The following is a 19,453-nucleotide window of genomic DNA, read 5'->3' on the forward strand; positions in this document are numbered from 1 at the left end:
ACAATTTGGGTGGAGGGGTTTTGTTGTTGTTGTTGTTTGTTTGTTTGTTTTATGATGAAAACTCAAAGTTGGGTCTGTAGGAGGTTGAGGATAGAGAGGGTAGATACTGTAGGAGTTGTGAGAGGAGGTGAATATAATCAAAATACATTGTACAAAATTCCCAAAATGCAATTCAAATATTATACTTAAAAATGAACTATCAAGGCATGAGAAGACCTTAGTGTACATTATTAGGTGAAAGAAGCCACTGTGAAAAGGCTATGTACTTGTGATTTTGTGCCACATCATAGCCCAAGTGTTACTCACGGTCATAGTATAAGTAAACCTACTGTGCTGCCCTCCACGCACAGGTGCAGCTCATTCAATAACATTCAACTACATGCTAAGTGTGTAGTGTGCTACCCTGTCTAGTTTTGTGTGTGCACATGCCACTGTTGGCATGGCAAATCACTTACTGGTACATTTCACACAATGTAACCAAATGATTAAGTGACTTATAATTGATGCTTGGCTCTTCCATGTGGTACATATCTGTAATCCCAGCTTCTAGGGAGGCTGAGGCAGGAGAATCATGAGTTGGAGGCCAATTTGGACAACATAGTAAATCTCTGTCTCAAAAAAGGGCATTACTGAATCTATAGAAATGTTTTTAAATCTTAGATTCTTAGTAAGGATATACTTAGTGAAGCTTTAATCCACTCTTGTTGGAAAATGAAAATCAGTATACAATCATTTTCGAAGTATCTTTGGCAATACTCACTATAGCTGACCTCTCCATCCCACTGCTAGTTACAGATGGTGGTGTGCTGCCAAAAGACATTAACAAGAATGTTCTAGAGAGGGAGCAGTTCGACATACACCAAGGAAATCCAAAGAACTCTTAGGTAATATTTTAAAAAACCTATACTCCATTGGAAAATCTAAAAGAAGTGAACATTTTTCTCAATATACATCACTTACCAAAGTTAAATCAAAATAAGATAAACCATTTAATTAGATATACAACCCCCCAAGGAAATAGTGGCAATTATTAAGAGTCTCCCAACCGAAAAAACAAACAGCCCAGGGCCAGATGGTTTTTACAGAGAATTCTACCAGATAAAGAAGAACTAATGACAGTAGCCCTCAAATTATTACACAAAACAGAAACAGAAGGAACATTGCCAAGTTCATTGTATAAGGCCAGTCATTCTGATACCCACCACACAAAGGCTCAACAAAGAAAGAGAATTTCAGACTAGATGCAAAAATACTCAATAAAATACTTGCAAATCGAATCCAAAAACACATCAAGACTGTCATCCACCATGACGTAGGGTTTATCCTAAAGATGATTAGGATGATTAACATATGAAAAATATGTCAATGTGATTCACCATATAAATAATCTGAAAGAAAAAAAACAGATGATCATCCCATTAGATTCTGAAAAAGCCTTTGACAAAATCCGACAGCCCTTGATAAAAGTCTTGGATACAGGACTTGGATACAAGTTCAGGGATACAGGGAGCATACCTAAACCTAATAAAGACAACATCAAATTTAATGGAGGAAAATTTAAAAGAATTCCACTAAAATCAGAAACAAGATAAGGCTTTCTATTCTCTCCATACTATTCAATGTAGTACTTGACGTTTTAGCAAAATACAAATAACTAAAGGAGATCAAAGGGAAAAATGGAAAGGAAAAAGCCAAAGTATCATTATTTGCAGATAATATATAGTATATATAAGGACCCAAAAAATTCTACCAAGAAACTCCAACAACTGATAAACAACTTTAGCAAAGTGACTGTATACAAAATTAAACAAAAATAAAAACAAAAAACAAAACAGTAGCTCTTCTATACACAAATGATAAATGGACTAAGAAGGAAATCAAGGAAACAATACCCTTCACAATAGCCACAAATAATATGAAATATCTTGGAGTGACTCTACCCAAGCAAGTGAAAGACCTGTATGACAAGAACTTCAAGTCTTTGAAGAAAAAATCAGAGACGATATCAGAAGATAGAAAGATCTCCCATGCTCATGGATCAATAGGATTAAAAGTAAAAATGGCCATCTTGCCAAAAGCTATCTACAGATTCGATGCAATTCTCATCAAAATTTGAACACAATTCTTTATGGACCTTAAAAGAACAGTACTAACTTTAATGGAAAAACAAAAAACCTAGGATATCAAAAAAAAAAAAAAGAACAAGAACAAAACTGTACAGTAAAGATCTTCGGGAAGTATCACCATCCCCGATTTCAAGCTGTACTACAGAGCAATAATAATAAATACAGAGCCTGGACTGAATCCCCTGTAAGCAAGCCAGACTTCCAGTGGAGGGAGGGGACACTAGCCCAGCCTCAAAACCTTGAACCTGCAATTTGTCCTGCCTACAAGATGTGATGGAATAAAGGTGGCACAGAAATTGCGGGAATGGCCAACTAATGAATGGCTCAGCTTGAGATCCCGACCATGAGAGGAAACTCAACCCTGGCAATGCCTGGAGTGCCAGGATCCAGCATTGGGTTAGCTCAGAGGTGTAGGGGAGAACCAAACATGACTGGCAAAAAAAGTCAATGAAAGAATTCCTAATGATATTCTGCTATGTATTCTATTGCCTCACCCAGTTGTCATCAGGGAGGCTTCACCCAGCAACCAATGGAAAGAGATGCAGAGACCCACAGTTAAACATTAGAATTACACAAGAACCATGGATGTCCATCAGATGAGACAGCATTTGTAGATCGCACGGCTATCATGTGAAGTTCAGAAGCCTGGGGCTGTTTATTTTGTTTACTACAGTTACATGAAATCTGTATGGGGAAGATCTTATTCAGGATGGTAGGAATTAGTGTGGCCACCTGCATAAAAGAAAGACTAACTCTGTCATTTACCCAAGAGTAGGCCCAAATTATTCAAAAGAGTTCTAATCTCTTTTATTTAATCCATATGTGTGCATGAAAGAGCATAATCTAAGAAACAGAGGTTAAATCCATAGTCCTGAGCAGAGACTGCCCGCTTTCTGATTTGAGTCAGGATCTTGCTAAATGGCCTAAGAAGCCATCAGACTTGGAATCCTCATGTGTCAGTTTGCTGAGTAGCTGGGATTACAGGGCAGTCCCACTGTCTTCTTCATGTACTGTTATTCAATCTAGATTATAAAATCTTTAATGTCTTCATAGTAGTTTTTAAGTCCTTGTCTGCTTATTACAGTAGGTTTCTTCCTAAGTACTTGATTTATACTGGCACCATTTCCCTTGGATTATAGAGTCTCATTTTTCTGCCTTGGGTTGTTCTGTATTGTTTTACTGTTGAACATTGTGTAACAATCATTGTGGAAAGAAGCCGAGATTTAATTGTCTTTAGTTTTGGAGCGCACAGGCATTTTTCTTTATTTGGCTTTTAGAGTAAAAAGCTAATCTGAACCCTCTTAGAGTAAAAGGCTGGCTGGTCTAGAATCTTCTTGGAGTTGAGTTGAGCTTAGAGTTAGCTGTAACCTTAATTCGATCAAGCTTATTTGGTATTAACTAAACCTCCAGCCTCTTCTAATTCCTTCTTGTTTTCTTGATATTTGAACCAGGAGAAGTTTGGAGTGACTGTGGGGATATTTTGCTTGTGCTTTAACAAATAAAGCTTGCCTGGAGATCAGAGTGCAGAGCTGCCACACTAGTCAGTCGTAGATGCCAGGCAGTGTGGCGCACACCTTCAATCCCAGCACTTGGGAGAGAGAGGCAGATGGATCTCTGTGAGTTCAAGGCCACCCTGGGCTACATGAGATTGAATCCGTGTAAAAGAGAAACAGTTAGTGGTGGTGGCTCACTCCTTTAATCCAAGCACAATGAAGGTGGAGACAGAAGTGATATGGCTGGGCAGAGAGAGGAATATAAGGTTGGAGGAGACAGGTGCTGAGGATTCAGTCTGAGGTTTCATAGAGATGGCGTTCAGTTTGAGGATTTGTAGACAGTCTGAGGATTTCGTAGCGGTAAGAACTAGTGGCTGGCTGCTTGCCTCTCGGCTCCTTCAGCTTTCACCCCCTAATATCTAACTCCAATTTTTTATTATTAAGACCAATTAGAATTTACACTACAAGTGATGGTTAATTTTTTTCAACTCTGCTCAGACTCTGAAATTTAAAGCTGTAAGAATATACCAATCTGTGCAGCTTTCCTTGTGTATACTCTTCCTCCACTGTGACTTTGTTGACTACCTGCACAAGTGAAGCTTTAAAGTGACACAGAGGGGCGTTATTTAAGTCATCTGCTTTTGCACTTGGCTATCTTTGCAGTTTGTTCCCTGAACTCATACTGACACCTAAGGCCCAGCTGATCTCTCTGCATCTTCATGTTTAACATGGCAGGCCAAGCTAAGATGCAGTGGCAGCAGAAGTCTGCCCCTCAGGTAAGAAACTGTTGAGGATTTGTGCTTGTTTACAGGGAGTATGTTCTGTCTAGATTTCAGGTCATCGGCAAGGCTGGCTTCATGGGCTTGTCCTGCTGTTGACCTGAGCTTGGTGCTGAGAGGAGCCCTGCATGTAGCTTAGTGCTTTGGTAAGTTGGAAATAAAGCGTTATAACATTGACCCATCATGGTTATCAGTATCTGCTGGTTTTTATTAACACCTAGAAAAGAATGCTTTGGATATGGCCTGTTTTTTTCCTTATTATTTCCACAGAACAGCACTCTGCTTTTATGAAAATAGATGCTCATTTATCTTCTCGTTCCTTACCTCATTTCCATTTTATTCCAGACTGTGAATTTCATATAGAAGTTGGACAAGTTTTCTATGCAAACTTAACTCCTTCAATTATTTTTTTCTATTATAATTCAAGTAAAATGTGATATTATTTTCATTTTATAATTGGAATAATTTGAAAACCATTAAAATAAAATAAAACATTTAAATTTATTTTTTCTAACCCTCTGTTTACTCTGTCCCTCACATCTCTTCTTCAATCTTCTTAGCCCCAGAGCTCCATGTTTTTGTTAATACTCACCTGACTTCATTTATTCTTGTTATTCTCTATAATGTTTGCCTATATTATTTATTTTACTATAAATTGTATGTTTAATGATATTTATCTATTTAAATAATATTAAGAGCATGAAATTTACTATTTAACTACAAATGTGTAATTAGTTTTACAAAACATAGCCCTGTGGTATTATAAACTGGACCATTTGTTGGTGAATGTGCAATAAGTGTGGTAATAAGTTCAAATGTAATTCCATTCTTCTCAGCCTTGTCATCATAGTTATTAAGGAATTAGATTTATGGATTCTCTCTCTCTCTCTCTCTCTCTCTCTCTCTCTCTCTCTCTCTCTCTCTCTCTCTCTCTCTCTTTCACTAGCTTCTCCTCACTGTATTTTCATTCTCTAAACATGTTAGCATTTTTCAGATACCTAGATACTTCTCCCATGTATCTATTTACTTACCTATTCATCACGTGGTGCATACAGCAAGTACTCACAGGCTTGTGGCAGTCACTGTATATAATCTGTGTGATTAAACTATAATGTACATAGTCTCTGTTTCTCTAGAGACAGGAATCTGCTCAGTGTTACCCTGGTGAAACTGTAAGGTTCGGAGGGTGAAACTTCCTTGGGGAATAAAAGTGACTTTCTGTTTTTGTCTTTGTGAGATATTTTGTTTTAAAACAGGTATTTCTAGGTAGTTAGATTGGTCTTGAATTTTCAAGCTTCCAACTAAAAGTGACTTTTAATTTGATATTTTAATAGAGAGCTGAATAGGTCCAGAAGGGCTTGGAAAGAGAGAATTTCAGACAGGGAATTATCTACGCAAAAGGAGGAATGTGTACAAAGTCTCTAAGACAATGACTCAGGTTTCATCTTGATAAAATTAGTCTATTGTTGAGTATATTTCAATGTACAGAGAAACTAATACATAATAAAAATGGAATTATGAATTGTTAGCCTGAAGCTTCCATAGTATATTCACAATTTCCTGTGACTTCCTTGTCAACAGAGGAATATTTATTATATTTCTGGCTCTGAGTTTATTATGGATACAGTCCACAATAACTCAAAATATCTTGGAACGCTTGTTGGAATTTGAAATGAGAACATTCAGCAAGATTCACATTGGGATTTCTTGTAGAGGCAACATTTAAACATTTATCTCTGTCCCCTTTCAAAGAACCTAGACTTTGCAAAGTACACAAATGAATGTTTTATAGTATCTTACAGCTCTTAAACTTCTAACTTAAGTACTATATTTGCTTATGGGGTTATATGTGTTAAGTACAATTAGAATTAATGCCATTGACTGATTTTGCTTCATTAGAAATGTCACGATCCCCCAAAGACCTTTGAAGAATTCTTAAAGACTCAAAACTGGGTGAGTAGAGCATCCTATCCTCATTTCCCTTCCAATACACCTTTTAAAAACATTAGATATGGAAAGAAGAATGGAAATTAAATAATAAAAATGTTTTCACATATTTGTTTCCTTTCAGTGGACCATACATAATTTCCAGTTGATTTTAACAATAATGTTTTCATATTTTAAAGACTGTTAGCCCTATGCATGCAATTCTGTGTACTTTCCTAAGATTTTTGTCATATTTATTTATACCTTCAAGAAAATCTGACAATTACCCTTACTTAGGCACTCATCACAACTAATACTCACAGATAGTTTGTAGAAAACTTACACCAATATTCCTTGATTATTGGATCAAAGTGAAATATTCAAAATAAGTTTTCATATGGTTATGTATAATTACCAAGTCTTTTTGGAGTTCCTGGGATTCCTGAGGAGTTTTCTCGGGGGATCAGCTGAGCTCACTAGTTTACAAATGTGAAGCTAGGGTTTGTCATACTTTGAGGTATGTCAGATAAAGGTTGGAATAAAGATGTCAGTTTGAAAGATAGGTGACATTTTAATGAGATGTGTTGAAATTTAATAAATTCAAGTATAATTATTTCTACTTATGTAAAATGTGAGCAGAATTTGCTATGAAATTATTGCAATGAAATTTTATGTGGGTATATGTGTTTAAATGAGTGCTTTTGTCCCAGTATTTTGGGGAAGAATTTCATTTAAAAATAAAATAAATAAAACCAGTTTCTAAAAACTTACTTCTTTTTTACCATTGTAAACAAATATTCTGATCAAGGTTCCCACTTTGCCCAGCTCCTACCAGTTCTTTCCCATCTCCCCATCCACTCAACTCCACACCATTTCCTTCTCTTCCCCTTTAGAAAGTGAACAAGCAAGCAAACAAAAACAAAAAGGAACAAACCAGAATTTAAAAACCACAAAGAACACACACACACACACACACAGCTCATAAAAACAAAATCAGAAACTATAATATGCAAGTAAAACAGCAGTAAGACAAAAAGTTCCCAATAAAGCAATTTGAGTCAAAAAGAACAAAAGTGGCTGTCCCTTCCCAGCTCGCACCCAGAATCCTCCCCCCCTCCCCCTGCCTCATCCTCCGGTCTTTGGGGCCACAAAATCCCACAGCTCAGCCTGTTTGGGCTCTGGGGACCTGGAATTGAGTGCACCCAGGCCGGTGGGAGGTCCCCTCCTTCATTTGACTGCCCGGAGCAAGGTAGGCCTTTGTCTGAGAGCTGCTTGGCCTGCAAGGGGACCTGAAAGCCTGCAGGAGGATCCATCGTTCTTTGGGGTGAGTGAGGAGTGAGTGCCCGAACCGCGGCAGCTGCCCGGTGAGGGACCACCGACTCTCCACAACTCCCCTTGCCACCAGCACACTTCCTGCTCTTCCTGCAGGGGTTATTCTCCCCGGATACTGCCTCTCTCTTCCTGTCCCTTCCCAGCTTGCACCCAGAATCCTCCCCCCCTCCCCCTGCCTCATCCTCCCGTCTTTGGGGCCACAAAATCCCACAGCTCAGCCTGTTTGGGCTCTGGGGACCTGGAATTGAGTGCACCCAGGCCGGTGGGAGGTCCCCTCCTTCATTTGACTGCCCGGAGCAAGGTAGGCCTTTGTCCGAGAGCTGCTTGGCCTGCAAGGGGACCTGAAAATCTGCAGGAGGATCCATCGTTCTTTGGGGTGAGTGAGGAGTGAGTGCCCGAACCGCGGCAGCTGCCCGGAGAGGGACCACCGACTCTCCACAACCCCCCCTGCCACCAGCACACTTCCTGCTCTTCCTGCAGGGGTTATTCTCCCCGGATACTGCCTCTCTCTCCCTGTCCCTTCCCAGCTTGCACCCAGAATCCTCCCCCCCTCCCCCTTCCTCATCCTCCCGTCTTTGGGGCCACAAAATCCCACAGCTCAGCCTGTTTGGGCTCTGGGGACCTGGAATTGAGTGCTCCCAGGCCGGTGGGAGGTCCCCTCCTTCATTTGACTGCCCGGAGCAAGGTAGGCCTTTGTCTGAGAGCTGCTTGGCCTGCAAGGGGACCTGAAAATCTGCAGGAGGATCCATCGTTCTTTGGGGTGAGTGAGGAGTGAGTGCCCGAACCGCGGCAGCTGCCTGGAGAGGGACCACCGACTCTCCACAACCCCCTCTGCCACCAGCACACTTCCTGCTCTTCCTGCAGGGGTTATTCTCCCCGGATACCGCCTCTCTCTCCCTGTCCCTTCCCAGCTTGCACCCAGAATCCTCCCCCCCCTCCCCCTTCCTCATCCTCCCGTCTTTGGGGCCACAAAATCCCACAGCTCAGCCTGTTTGGGCTCTGGGGACCTGGAATTGAGTGCACCCAGGCCGGTGGGAGGTCCCCTCCTTCATTTGACTGCCCGGAGCAAGGTAGGCCTTTGTCCGAGAGCTGCTTGGCCTGCAAGGGGACCTGAAAATCTGCAGGAGGATCCATCGTTCTTTGGGGTGAGTGAGGAGTGAGTGCCCGAACCGCGGCAGCTGCCCGGAGAGGGACCACCGACTCTCCACAACCCCCCCTGCCACCAGCACACTTCCTGCTCTTCCTGCAGGGGTTATTCTCCCCGGATACTGCCTCTCTCTCCCTGTCCCTTCCCAGCTTGCACCCAGAATCCTCCCCCCCTCCCCCTTCCTCATCCTCCCGTCTTTGGGGCCACAAAATCCCACAGCTCAGCCTGTTTGGGCTCTGGGGACCTGGAATTGAGTGCACCCAGGCCGGTGGGAGGTCCCCTCCTTCATTTGACTGCCCGGAGCAAGGTAGGCCTTTGTCTGAGAGCTGCTTGGCCTGCAAGGGGACCTCACAGTCTGCAGAAGGATCCATCATTCTTTGGGGTGAGTGAGGAGTGAGTGCCCGAACCGCGGCAGCTGCCCGGTGAGGGACCACCGACTCTCCACAACTCCCCCTGCCACCAGCACACTTCCTGCTCTTCCTGCAGGGGTTATTCTCCCCGGATACTGCCTCTCTCTCCCTGTCCCTTCCCAGCTTGCACCCAGAATCCTCCCCCCCTCCCCCTGCCTCATCCTCCCGTCTTTGGGGCCACAAAATCCCACAGCTCAGCCTGTTTGGGCTCTGGGGACCTGGAATTGAGTGCACCCAGGCCGGTGGGAGGTCCCCTCCTGCATTTGACTGCCTGGAGCAAGGAAGGCCTTTGTCTGAGAGCTGCTTGGCCTGCAAGGGGACCCGACAGTCTGCAGGAGGATCCATCATTCTTTGGGGAGGATCCATCATTCTTTGGGGACACCAAACACCTCCGCGCTCCTTTTGAAGGAAGAGATGGGCAGGCGCCAATGCAGGAGCTCCTCCAACAACATGAAAGGCAACATGACATCACCACAAGCCAGACATCCCGAAACAACAAGAATTGAACACCCTACCCCAGAAGATATAGAAGAAACCGACATTAAACAGTACTTTATAAAAATAATAGAGGACCTTAAACAGGAGGTAAAAAACTGCCATAAAGAAATGGAGATGACAAACAAAAAGGTAGACGAAATAAATAAATCTCTCAAAGATACCCAAGAAAAACAAGAAAAACAAGAAAAAGCAATCAAACAGGTAAGGGAAACAGTACAAGACCTGATAAATGAAATGGAGGTATTGAAGAAAACACAATCTGAGGGACGACTGGAAATGGAAACTCTGAGTAAACGAACAGAAACTTCAGAGACAAGTATTTCCAACCGAATACAAGAGATGGAAGAAAGAATCTCGGACTCTGAAGATACTATAGAAGAAATAAACTCACAGATTAAAGAACTAAACAAATCTAACAAATTCTTAACACAAAACATTCAGGAAATCTGGGACACCATGAAAAGACCAAACCTAAGAATAATTGGGGTAGAAGAAGGAGAAGAATTACAACTCAAAGGCCCAGAAAACATATTCAACAAAATTATAGAAGAAAACTTCCCCAACCTAAAGAAGGATGTTCCTATGAAGGTACAAGAAGCCTACAGAACACCAAATAGACTGGATCAAAAGAAAGCATCCCCACGCCATATAATAATCAAAACACAAAACATACAGAATAAAGAACAGATATTAAGAGCTGCAAAGGAAAAAGGTCAAGTAACATATAAAGGGAAACCTATCAGAATTACACCTGATTTCTCAATGGAAACCATGAAAGCCAGAAGAGCTTGGATAGATGTGCTACAGACACTTAGGGAACATGGATGCAAGCCTAGACTATTATACCCAGCAAAGCTTGCATTCACCATTGATGGAGAAAACAAGATATTCCAGGACAAAAACAGATTTAAACAATACGCAGCCACAAATCCAGCCTTGCAGAAAGTAATAGAAGGAAAATCACAAACCAAGGAGTCCAACAACGCCGACAATAACTCAGGCATCTAGCGACCCTTCACCAGCACAACTAGAAGAAGGGAAACACACAAACTCTACTACTAAAAATGACTGAAGTTAACAACCACTGGTCATTAATATCACTTAATATCAATGGACTCAATTCACCTATAAAAAGGCACAGGCTAAGAGACTGGATACGAAAACAGAATCCAACATTTTGCTGTTTACAAGAAACACACCTCAACCACAAAGACAGGCACCTACTCAGAGTAAAGGGTTGGGAAAAGGTTTATCAAGCAAATGGCCCTAAGAAACAAGCGGGTGTGGCCATACTAATTTCCAACAAAGTTGACTTCAAACTAAAATCAATCAGAAGAGATGGAAAGGGACACTTTATACTCATAACAGGAAAAATCCTTCAGAATGAAGTCTCAATCCTGAATATCTATGCCCCTAATATAAAAGCTCCCACTTATGTAAAAGAAACACTTCTAGAACTCAAGGCAGCCATCAAACCACACACACTAATAGTTGGAGACTTCAACACTCCTCTCTCACCAATGGACAGGTCAATCAGACAGAAACCTAACAGAGAATTGAAAGACTTAATGGAGGTAATGAACCAAATGGACTTAACAGACATCTATAGAACATTCCACCCAAATAGGAAAGAATATACCTTCTTCTCTGCGGCTCATGGAACCTTTTCGAAAATTGACCATATACTTGGTAACAAAGCAAACTTCCACAGTTACAAAAAAATATTAGTAACCACCTGTGTCTTATCGGATCACCATGGATTAAAATTAGAATTCAACAACAATGCTACCCCCAGAAGGCCCACAAACTCATGGAAACTGAACAGTCAACTACTGACCCACACCTGGGTCAAGGAAGAAATAAAGAAAGAAATTAAAGTCTTTCTTGAATTTAATGAAAACAAAGACACAACATACTCAAACCTATGGGACACAATGAAAGCAGTGCTAAGAGGAAAGTTCATAGCACTAAGTGCCCACTTAAAGAAAACGGAGAAAGCACTCATTGGTGACTTAACAGCACACCTGAAAGCTCTGGAAAAAAAAGAAGCAGACTCACCTAGGAGAAGTAGAAGACTGGAAATAATCAAACTGAGGGCAGAAATCAACAAAATAGAAACACAGAAAACAATCCAAAGAATCAATGAAACAAGAAGCTGGTTCTTGGAGAAAATCAACAAGATTGACAAACCCTTAGCCAATCTAATCAAACGGCAGAGGGAGAACACGCAAATTAACAAGATCAGAAATGAAAAGGGGGACATAACCACAGACACAGAGGAAATTCAGAAAATCATTAGATCTTACTACAAAAGCCTGTATGCCACAAAATTGGAAAATGTAAAAGAAATGGACAGTTTTTTAGATAAATACCATATACCAAAGTTAAACCAGGACCAGGTAAATGCTCTAAATCGTCCTGTTAGTCGCGAAGAATTAGAAACTGTTATCAGAAACCTCCCTACCAAAAAGAGCCCAGGACCAGATGGTTTCAATGCGGAATTCTACCAGAACTTCCAAGAAGACCTAATACCTATACTCCTTAAGGTATTTCATAATATAGAAACACAAGAGTCACTGCCAAATTCCTTCTATGAAGCTACAGTTACCCTGATACCTAAACCACACAAAGACTCAACCAAGAAAGAGAATTACAGGCCAATCTCACTCATGAACATGGACGCAAAAATTCTCAATAAAATACTGGCAAACCGAATCCAAGAACACATTAGAAAAATTATCCATTACGATCAAGTAGGCTTCATCCCAGAGATGCAGGGCTGGTTCAACATACGAAAATCTATTAATGTAATCCATCATATAAACAAACTGAAGGAAAAAAACCATATGGTCATCTCATTAGATGCTGAAAAAGCATTTGACAAAATTCAGCACCCTTTTATGATAAAGGTCTTGGAGAGATTAGGGATACAAGGGTCATTCCTAAATATAATAAAAGCTATTTACAGCAAACCGACAGCTAACATCAAATTAAACGGAGAGAAACTCAAGGCTATCCCACTAAATTCAGGAACACGACAAGGCTGTCCACTCTCTCCTTATCTCTTCAATATAGTGCTTGAAGTTCTAGCAATAGCAATAAGACAACATAAGGGAATCAAGGGGATCCAATTTGGAAAGGAAGAAGTTAAACTTTCATTATTTGCAGATGATATGATAGTATACATAAGCGACCCCAAAAACTCCACCAAAGAACTCCTACAGCTGATAAACTCCTTCAGTAACGTGGCAGGATACAAGATCAACTCCAAAAAATCAGTCGCCCTCCTATACACAAAGGATAAGGAAGCAGAGAGGGAAATCAGAGAAGTATCACCTTTCACAATAGCCACAAATAGCATAAGTTATCTGGGAATATCGCTAACCAAGGAAGTGAAGGATTTATATGACAAGAACTTTAAGTCTTTGAAGAAAGAAATTGAAGAGGATACCAGAAAATGGAAGGATCTCCCCTGCTCGTGGATTGGGAGGATCAACATAGTAAAAATGGCAATTCTACCAAAAGCAATCTATAGATTCAATGCAATCCCAATCAAGGTCCCATTAAAATTCTTCACAGAGATTGAGAAGACAATAATCAACTTTATATGGAAAAACAAGAAACCCAGGATAGCCAAAAAAATCTTATACAATAAAGGTACTTCTGGAGGCATTACCATCCCTGACTTCAAACTCTATTACAGAGCTACAGTATTGAAAACGGCTTGGTATTGGCATAAGAACAGAGAAGTTGACCAATGGAATCGTATAGAAGACCCGGATCTTAAACCACAAACCTATGAACACCTGATTTTTGATAAAGGAGCCAAAAGTACACAATGGAAAAAAGAGGGCATCTTCAACAAATGGTGCTGGCATAACTGGATGTCAACCTGTAGAAGAATGAAAGTAGATCCATATCTATCACCATGCACAAAACTCAAGTCCAAATGGATTAAAGACCTCAATATTAATTTGAACACATTGAGATTGATAGAGGAGAAAGTGGGAAGTACTCTACAACAAATGGGCACAGGGAACCGTTTCCTATGCATAACCCCAGCTGCACAGACTTTAAGGGCAACATTGAATAAATGGGACCTCCTGAAGTTGAGCAGCTTCTGTAAAGCAAAGGACATTGTCACTAAGACACAAAGGCAGCCTACTGACTGGGAAAAGATCTTCACCAACCCTGCAACTGACAAAGGTCTGATCTCTAAAATATATAAGGAACTCAAGAGACTAGACGGTAAAATGCCAATTAACCCAATTAAAAAATGGGGCGATGAACTGAACAGAGAATTCTCAACAGAAGAAGTTCGAATGGCCAAAAGACACTTAAGGTCATGCTCAACCTCCCTAGCTATCAGGGAAATGCAAATCAAAACAACTTTGAGATATCATCTCACACCTGTCAGATTGGCTAAAATCCAAAACACCAATAATAACCTTTGCTGGAGAGGCTGTGGGGTAAGGGGCACACTCATCCATTGCTGGTGGGAATGCAAACTTGTGCAACCACTTTGGAAAGCAGTGTGGCGGTTTCTCAGGAAATTCGGGATCAACCTACCCCAGGACCCAGCAATTCCACTATTGGGAATCTACCCAAGAGATGCCCAATCATACAACAAAAGCATATGCTCATCTATGTTCATAGCAGCATTATTTGTAATAGCCAGATCCTGGAGACAGCCTAGATGCCCTTCAGTGGAAGAATGGATGAAGAAACTGTGGAATATATACATGCTAGAATACTACTCAGCGGTAAAAAACAATGACATCTTGAATTTTGCAGGCAAATGGATGGAAATAGAAAACACTATTCTGAGTGAGGTAACCCAGACCCATAAAGATGAACATGGGATGTACTCACTCATATTCGGTTTCTAGCCATGATTATAGGACATCGAGCCTATAAGTTTGGGATCCTTGAGAAGATAATAAGAAGGTGAACTCCCAAAAAAGATATAGTAATCCTCCTGGATATTGGAAGTAGACACGATCGCCAGGCAAAATTGGGAACTTGAGGGTTGGGCAAGACTGGGCCAAGGGAAGATGGGGAGAGAAAAGTGTGAAGGGGAGAGCGGGGGGAGCTCGGAGGAATGGGGTGCTTGGGATATAGGAAGGGTGGATATGAGAGCAGGGAAGCATATATCTGAATTTAAGGAGCTACCTGAGGGTTGTCAAGAGACTTGACCCTAGAGGGGTTCCCAGGTTTCCAGGGAGACGCCCCCAGTTAGTTCCTTGGGCAGCTGAGGAGAGGGAGCCTGAAAAGGCCAGTTCCTATAGCCATACTGATGAATTTCTTGCATATCACCATAGAACCTCCACCTGACGATAGATGAAGAAAATGACAGAGCCCCACCTTGGAGCACCGGACTGAGCTCCCAAGGTCCTGATGAGGAGCAGAAGGAGAGAGAACATGAGAAAGAAAGTCAGGACCGTGAGGGAACCTCCAGCTGGCGACAGATGGGGAAGGTGACTGAGCCCCACATTGGAGCACTGGACTGAGCTCCCAAGGTCCCGATGAGGAGCAGAAGGAGCGAGAACATGAGGGAGAAAGTCAGGAACGAGAGGGGTGCGTTCACTCATGGAGACGGTGGGACAGAACTAATGGGAGATCACCAACTCCAGTTGGAATGGGACTGATGGATCATGCGACCAAACCCGTCTCTCTGAGTGTGGCCAACAGCGGGGGCTGACTGAGAAGCAAAGGACAATGGCTCTGGGCTCTGATTCTTCTTCATGGACGGGCTCTGTGGGAGCCTTCTCAGCTTGGTCGATCACCTTCCTGGACCTGGGGGGAGTTGGGAGGACCTTGGTCTTAGCATAGAGTGGGGAACCCTGATGGCTCCTTGGCCTTGAGAGGGAGGGAGGGGAGGTATGGGTGGAGGGGAGGAGAGGGAAGGGGGAGAAGGAGGGGAGAGAAAGGGGAGAAGGAGGGGAGGGAGGGGGGAGGAGGAGGGAAGGAGATGGAAATTTTTAAATATAAAAAAAAAAATAAACCATGAGGAAAAAAAAAAAAAAAAAAAAAAAAAAAAAAAAAAAAAAAAAAAGAACAAAAGTGTCTTTGAGTCATTTTGCATTATCTATCTACGGTTAGGCATGTGCCTACATTTAAGTGTAGTTAAGATGCCAAAGAGATTCCATAGGAGAAAACTAATTTTCCTTTACAAGAGGTGTCAATTGCAGACACCTTTTTGGTTGAGGGTTGTGGTTTGTGTCCACTTCCCTCAGCACTGAGATCCAGTTTGCCTTGAACTTGTGCAAGCCCTATGCTTGCTGCCTCAGTCTCTATGAGCTCACCGTTTCTTTGGACTCACCCATCCCCTCTGACTGGTGTGATCTTTCTGCCTTCTCTTCTACATAGTTCCCTGAGCCTTGAAGGGAGGAGCTTGATGAAGACATCCCATTTAGGATGTTAATGTTGCAAAATCTCTCTCTGTGTGGTGTCCAATTGTGGATCTCTGTGTTAGTTTCCATCTACTGCAAGAAGCTTCTCCAATGATTGGTTGAGTGAGACCCTGGTCTATGGGTAGAGCAGACTATCTAGGAGTCATTTCATTCCTATATTTCTTTAACAGAACAGTAGTATTTGGTTTTCTGCTAGGCCCATGACCTACCCAGTCTGAGGCCTATAACCAACCAATCAACAATGTCAGGCATGGGCGGCGCATGGAGTGGGCCTTAAATACAAAGACAGTGGTGGTTACTCCCACATTTGTGCCCCCATTGTACCAGCGTTTCTTTTAGGCAGGTCACTGTTGTAGAGTGCAGGGTTTATAGCTGGCTTGATGGCTACATTTCTCCTAGGTAGAGTACAGAATATCTTCCGGTACCATGGACACTAGACTGTAGGGGTAAAAGGTCTAGTCAGGCACCAGCCTCTCCCTGTTCAACAAGACATGCAAGTGTTGTCTTCAGCCTTAGGGCCTTATCATCAGTTTATGAAGAGCAACCAATAGCCATGGGAATAGCTTGATATTTGGGGCCCCTTTGGCTAAAAGACTCAACTAGATATAACCCTTACTGGCTCTGGAGGTTTCACATTTTGGTGAGCGATATCCAGTTGGGACATTGTCTCCCTCGTTACTTAGTGACTCCATTTATATTTCTTTTATATAAGTATTTATTTAAGTAAGCGTCTATGGTAGTAGTTTCTATATGACCCCTCAGATGGCCTTCAGTGTCAGTTGTCCCTCCACACAGTCCCTCCTTTACCACTCTCATCCGCCCCTCCCCATTATTCTCCCACTCCTATCTCACCCTGGTCTCTCCATAACTATGTATTCAATTTCCCCTTCTTTGGGGCATCCTCCTCTCCACGTTGGCCCTTACTTGAAACATAACCTCTGAGGCTATGCAAATTGCAGCATGCCTATAGAAGGTTTAAATGCTAACATCCATATAAAAAAAACTTACAATATTTGTCTTTGGGGTCTGATTACTTCACTCAGGATGTTTGTCTGTCTCTTCCCATTTACCTTCAAATTTTATATTTTGTTTAATAGCTGAATAGTATTTTATCGTGTATATGTACCACATTTTCACTATCTGTTGAAGAGCACTTAGGTTGTTTCCCTGTCCCAGCTATTGTTAACAGAATGACAATGAACATGGTTAAGCAGTTTACTAACCCTGGGTAGATAGCTAGGTTTCCAGTACCAGGCATGATTTCTTTCTTGTTAAGCAGGTCTTAAATTGTATTAGAGAGAGCTGTGGCACACACCTTTAATCCCAGCACTCTGAAAGCAGAGGCAGGTGAATCTGTGTGAGTTTGAGGACAGCCTGGTCTACAAATAGAGTTCCAGGACGGACAGGACTGTTTTACAGAGAAACCCTGTCTCAGAAATTAAAAATAAATAAATTGGATTAGAGAGCTGTTAAATACCACCAAGGTATGCATACCATTATTGAGCCCTTAGAGTTATTTTGCCATGCTGGTTGTCATTGTAGTTCATAGCACTGTAGTTGAGTAAATCTGTTGGTTACCTCCCTTCTTTGAAAGCCTGCCTGGTGCCTTCTGGCTCCATGAAAGCTACTTCTCAGGAGAAGGTTTTTAGGTGTGTTGTAGCTCAGAGGCCTCTGGGTCTTGCCTCTGAAATGTGTGCTGTCTTCAGTAATAGGGACTTCTCTTCCATCTCTGGAGGACAACCAAGGGCAACAGCAATAGAATGTTTTGGGAGTCTCTTGGACAACTCTGGATAACAACTCAAAAGTTAGCACCTCATTCCTGATGTGGAGGTTTTGGTAGATCATCTTTAGCTCTTGGAGGGAGCCTTGTCAGCTCAGATGAGGAAATTTCATTTGAACGATGTATGTTTATGTGCATGTATTGGAAGGTTATTTTTAGGTACTAATAGTGTGATTACTTATGATATTTTTGGATAGCAGCAAAACATGCAATGATACGTATAAACCTTAAAAAATGCTAAATGAAATAAACCAGACCCAGAAAGACCATTGATATGTTTTCAAGTCACACAAGGAATCTAAAACAGTAGAACTCAGTAGCAGAGAATAGCCTAATGGTAGCCAGGAACTGGTAGGAATAAGAGTGGGAATGTATTGAAGGATATAAAAGTTCCTATTTTATAATATGAATATATTCTGGAGATCTAGTAGACATATGGTGACTCTAGTTAATATATTTTTGAATTGCCAAGACAATAGTTATTAAATTTCCCACCCTACAAAAACAGGCAAAACCTGTGTGAAGCAATGAACGTGTTCCTAGCTTTATACTTAACTAGTCATCTCATAGTTTATACAGATATTAAAACAACATGTTTTTATCATAAATGTGATTAATTTTGTATATTACCTGTCAGTAAGGCTGGAAAATAGAAGAAAAAACACACAGCTATTATGCCCCCCTAATTTTTTCCCTTTCTTTCCTGACAAATATTGAGGGGTTATTTTAAACTGAAATGGACTAATGCTAAAAGAATTGAATCCTAAATCCTTATGATTCTAAATTTATTCTTTATCTATAAAAAGCATCATTAGATCAACTGATGAAGTTTCAACAGAGTTTAATTTAGATAGGGAAAATGCATTAATACTAACTTTTGATTCTTATAATGCTATTATAAGGAGGATGCTTTCAATTTTTCAGAGATATTGAAGTATCTTGAGGGATAATGGGCCATCAAAGCAGCAATTTATGCTCAAACGATCCCCTAAAACATATTTCTAGAAATTTTTTGCAACTTTTGTGAGATTTTTAATTGTCTTGAAATTTAATCTTAAAACATTTAACAAAAATCATGCCTTAGAGTAAAATTTCCATTTTAGCTCATTAAACTCTGATGTAAATGTATTTAAAATGATGTAGACTGTGTGTTTATGCAGGACTACTGGCCCAGGGATATTCGCTTCAGAGACAATGATATCTGGGAAGATGTGCTGAGGAAGCTGGAAGAGGACATCTCATTCGCCTCCATTTACTCCTCCCTGTGGAGCAATGTGCCCCGGACCTTTGAGGCCGTCAGCACCGTGGAGTTCAGACTAAGACAGTGCTCATGGCTTCTGCAGCAGCATTCCTCCAATTTATTCGAATGCAGCAGAATGATTTCCAAGAAAAGTAAGGTTTATTTTTATATAAATAAATAATGATCTGTGGCATGTGTGTGTATGTGTGTTTGTCTGTGTATGCTGCCTCTATGTGTGTTCTCATAAAGAGTGAAATTCCAAAGTTTAAATATCTTAAAACTAAGTGTTTAAAAATTTCATCATCCAGT

The 19,453-nt window shown here is 41.2% G+C and overlaps 1 protein-coding gene across 1 annotated transcript in view; it reads left to right on the plus strand.

Annotated features, from left to right (window-relative positions):
* Fam227b (family with sequence similarity 227 member B) overlaps positions 1–19,453 on the plus strand; it is a 161,971-nt gene that overhangs the window by 5,372 nt on the left and 137,146 nt on the right. Inside the window, exons 2-4 of the mRNA XM_038329974.1 lie at positions 4,283–4,395; positions 6,298–6,351; positions 19,065–19,296. Of these exons, the coding sequence (XP_038185902.1) occupies positions 4,339–4,395; positions 6,298–6,351; positions 19,065–19,296 (343 nt within the window). The 5' untranslated portion in view covers positions 4,283–4,338. The remainder of the gene's footprint in view (positions 1–4,282; positions 4,396–6,297; positions 6,352–19,064; positions 19,297–19,453) is intronic.

This window comes from Arvicola amphibius, chromosome 5 (genome assembly GCF_903992535.2).
Source record: "Arvicola amphibius chromosome 5, mArvAmp1.2, whole genome shotgun sequence".
Taxonomy (NCBI): Eukaryota; Metazoa; Chordata; class Mammalia; order Rodentia; family Cricetidae; genus Arvicola; species Arvicola amphibius.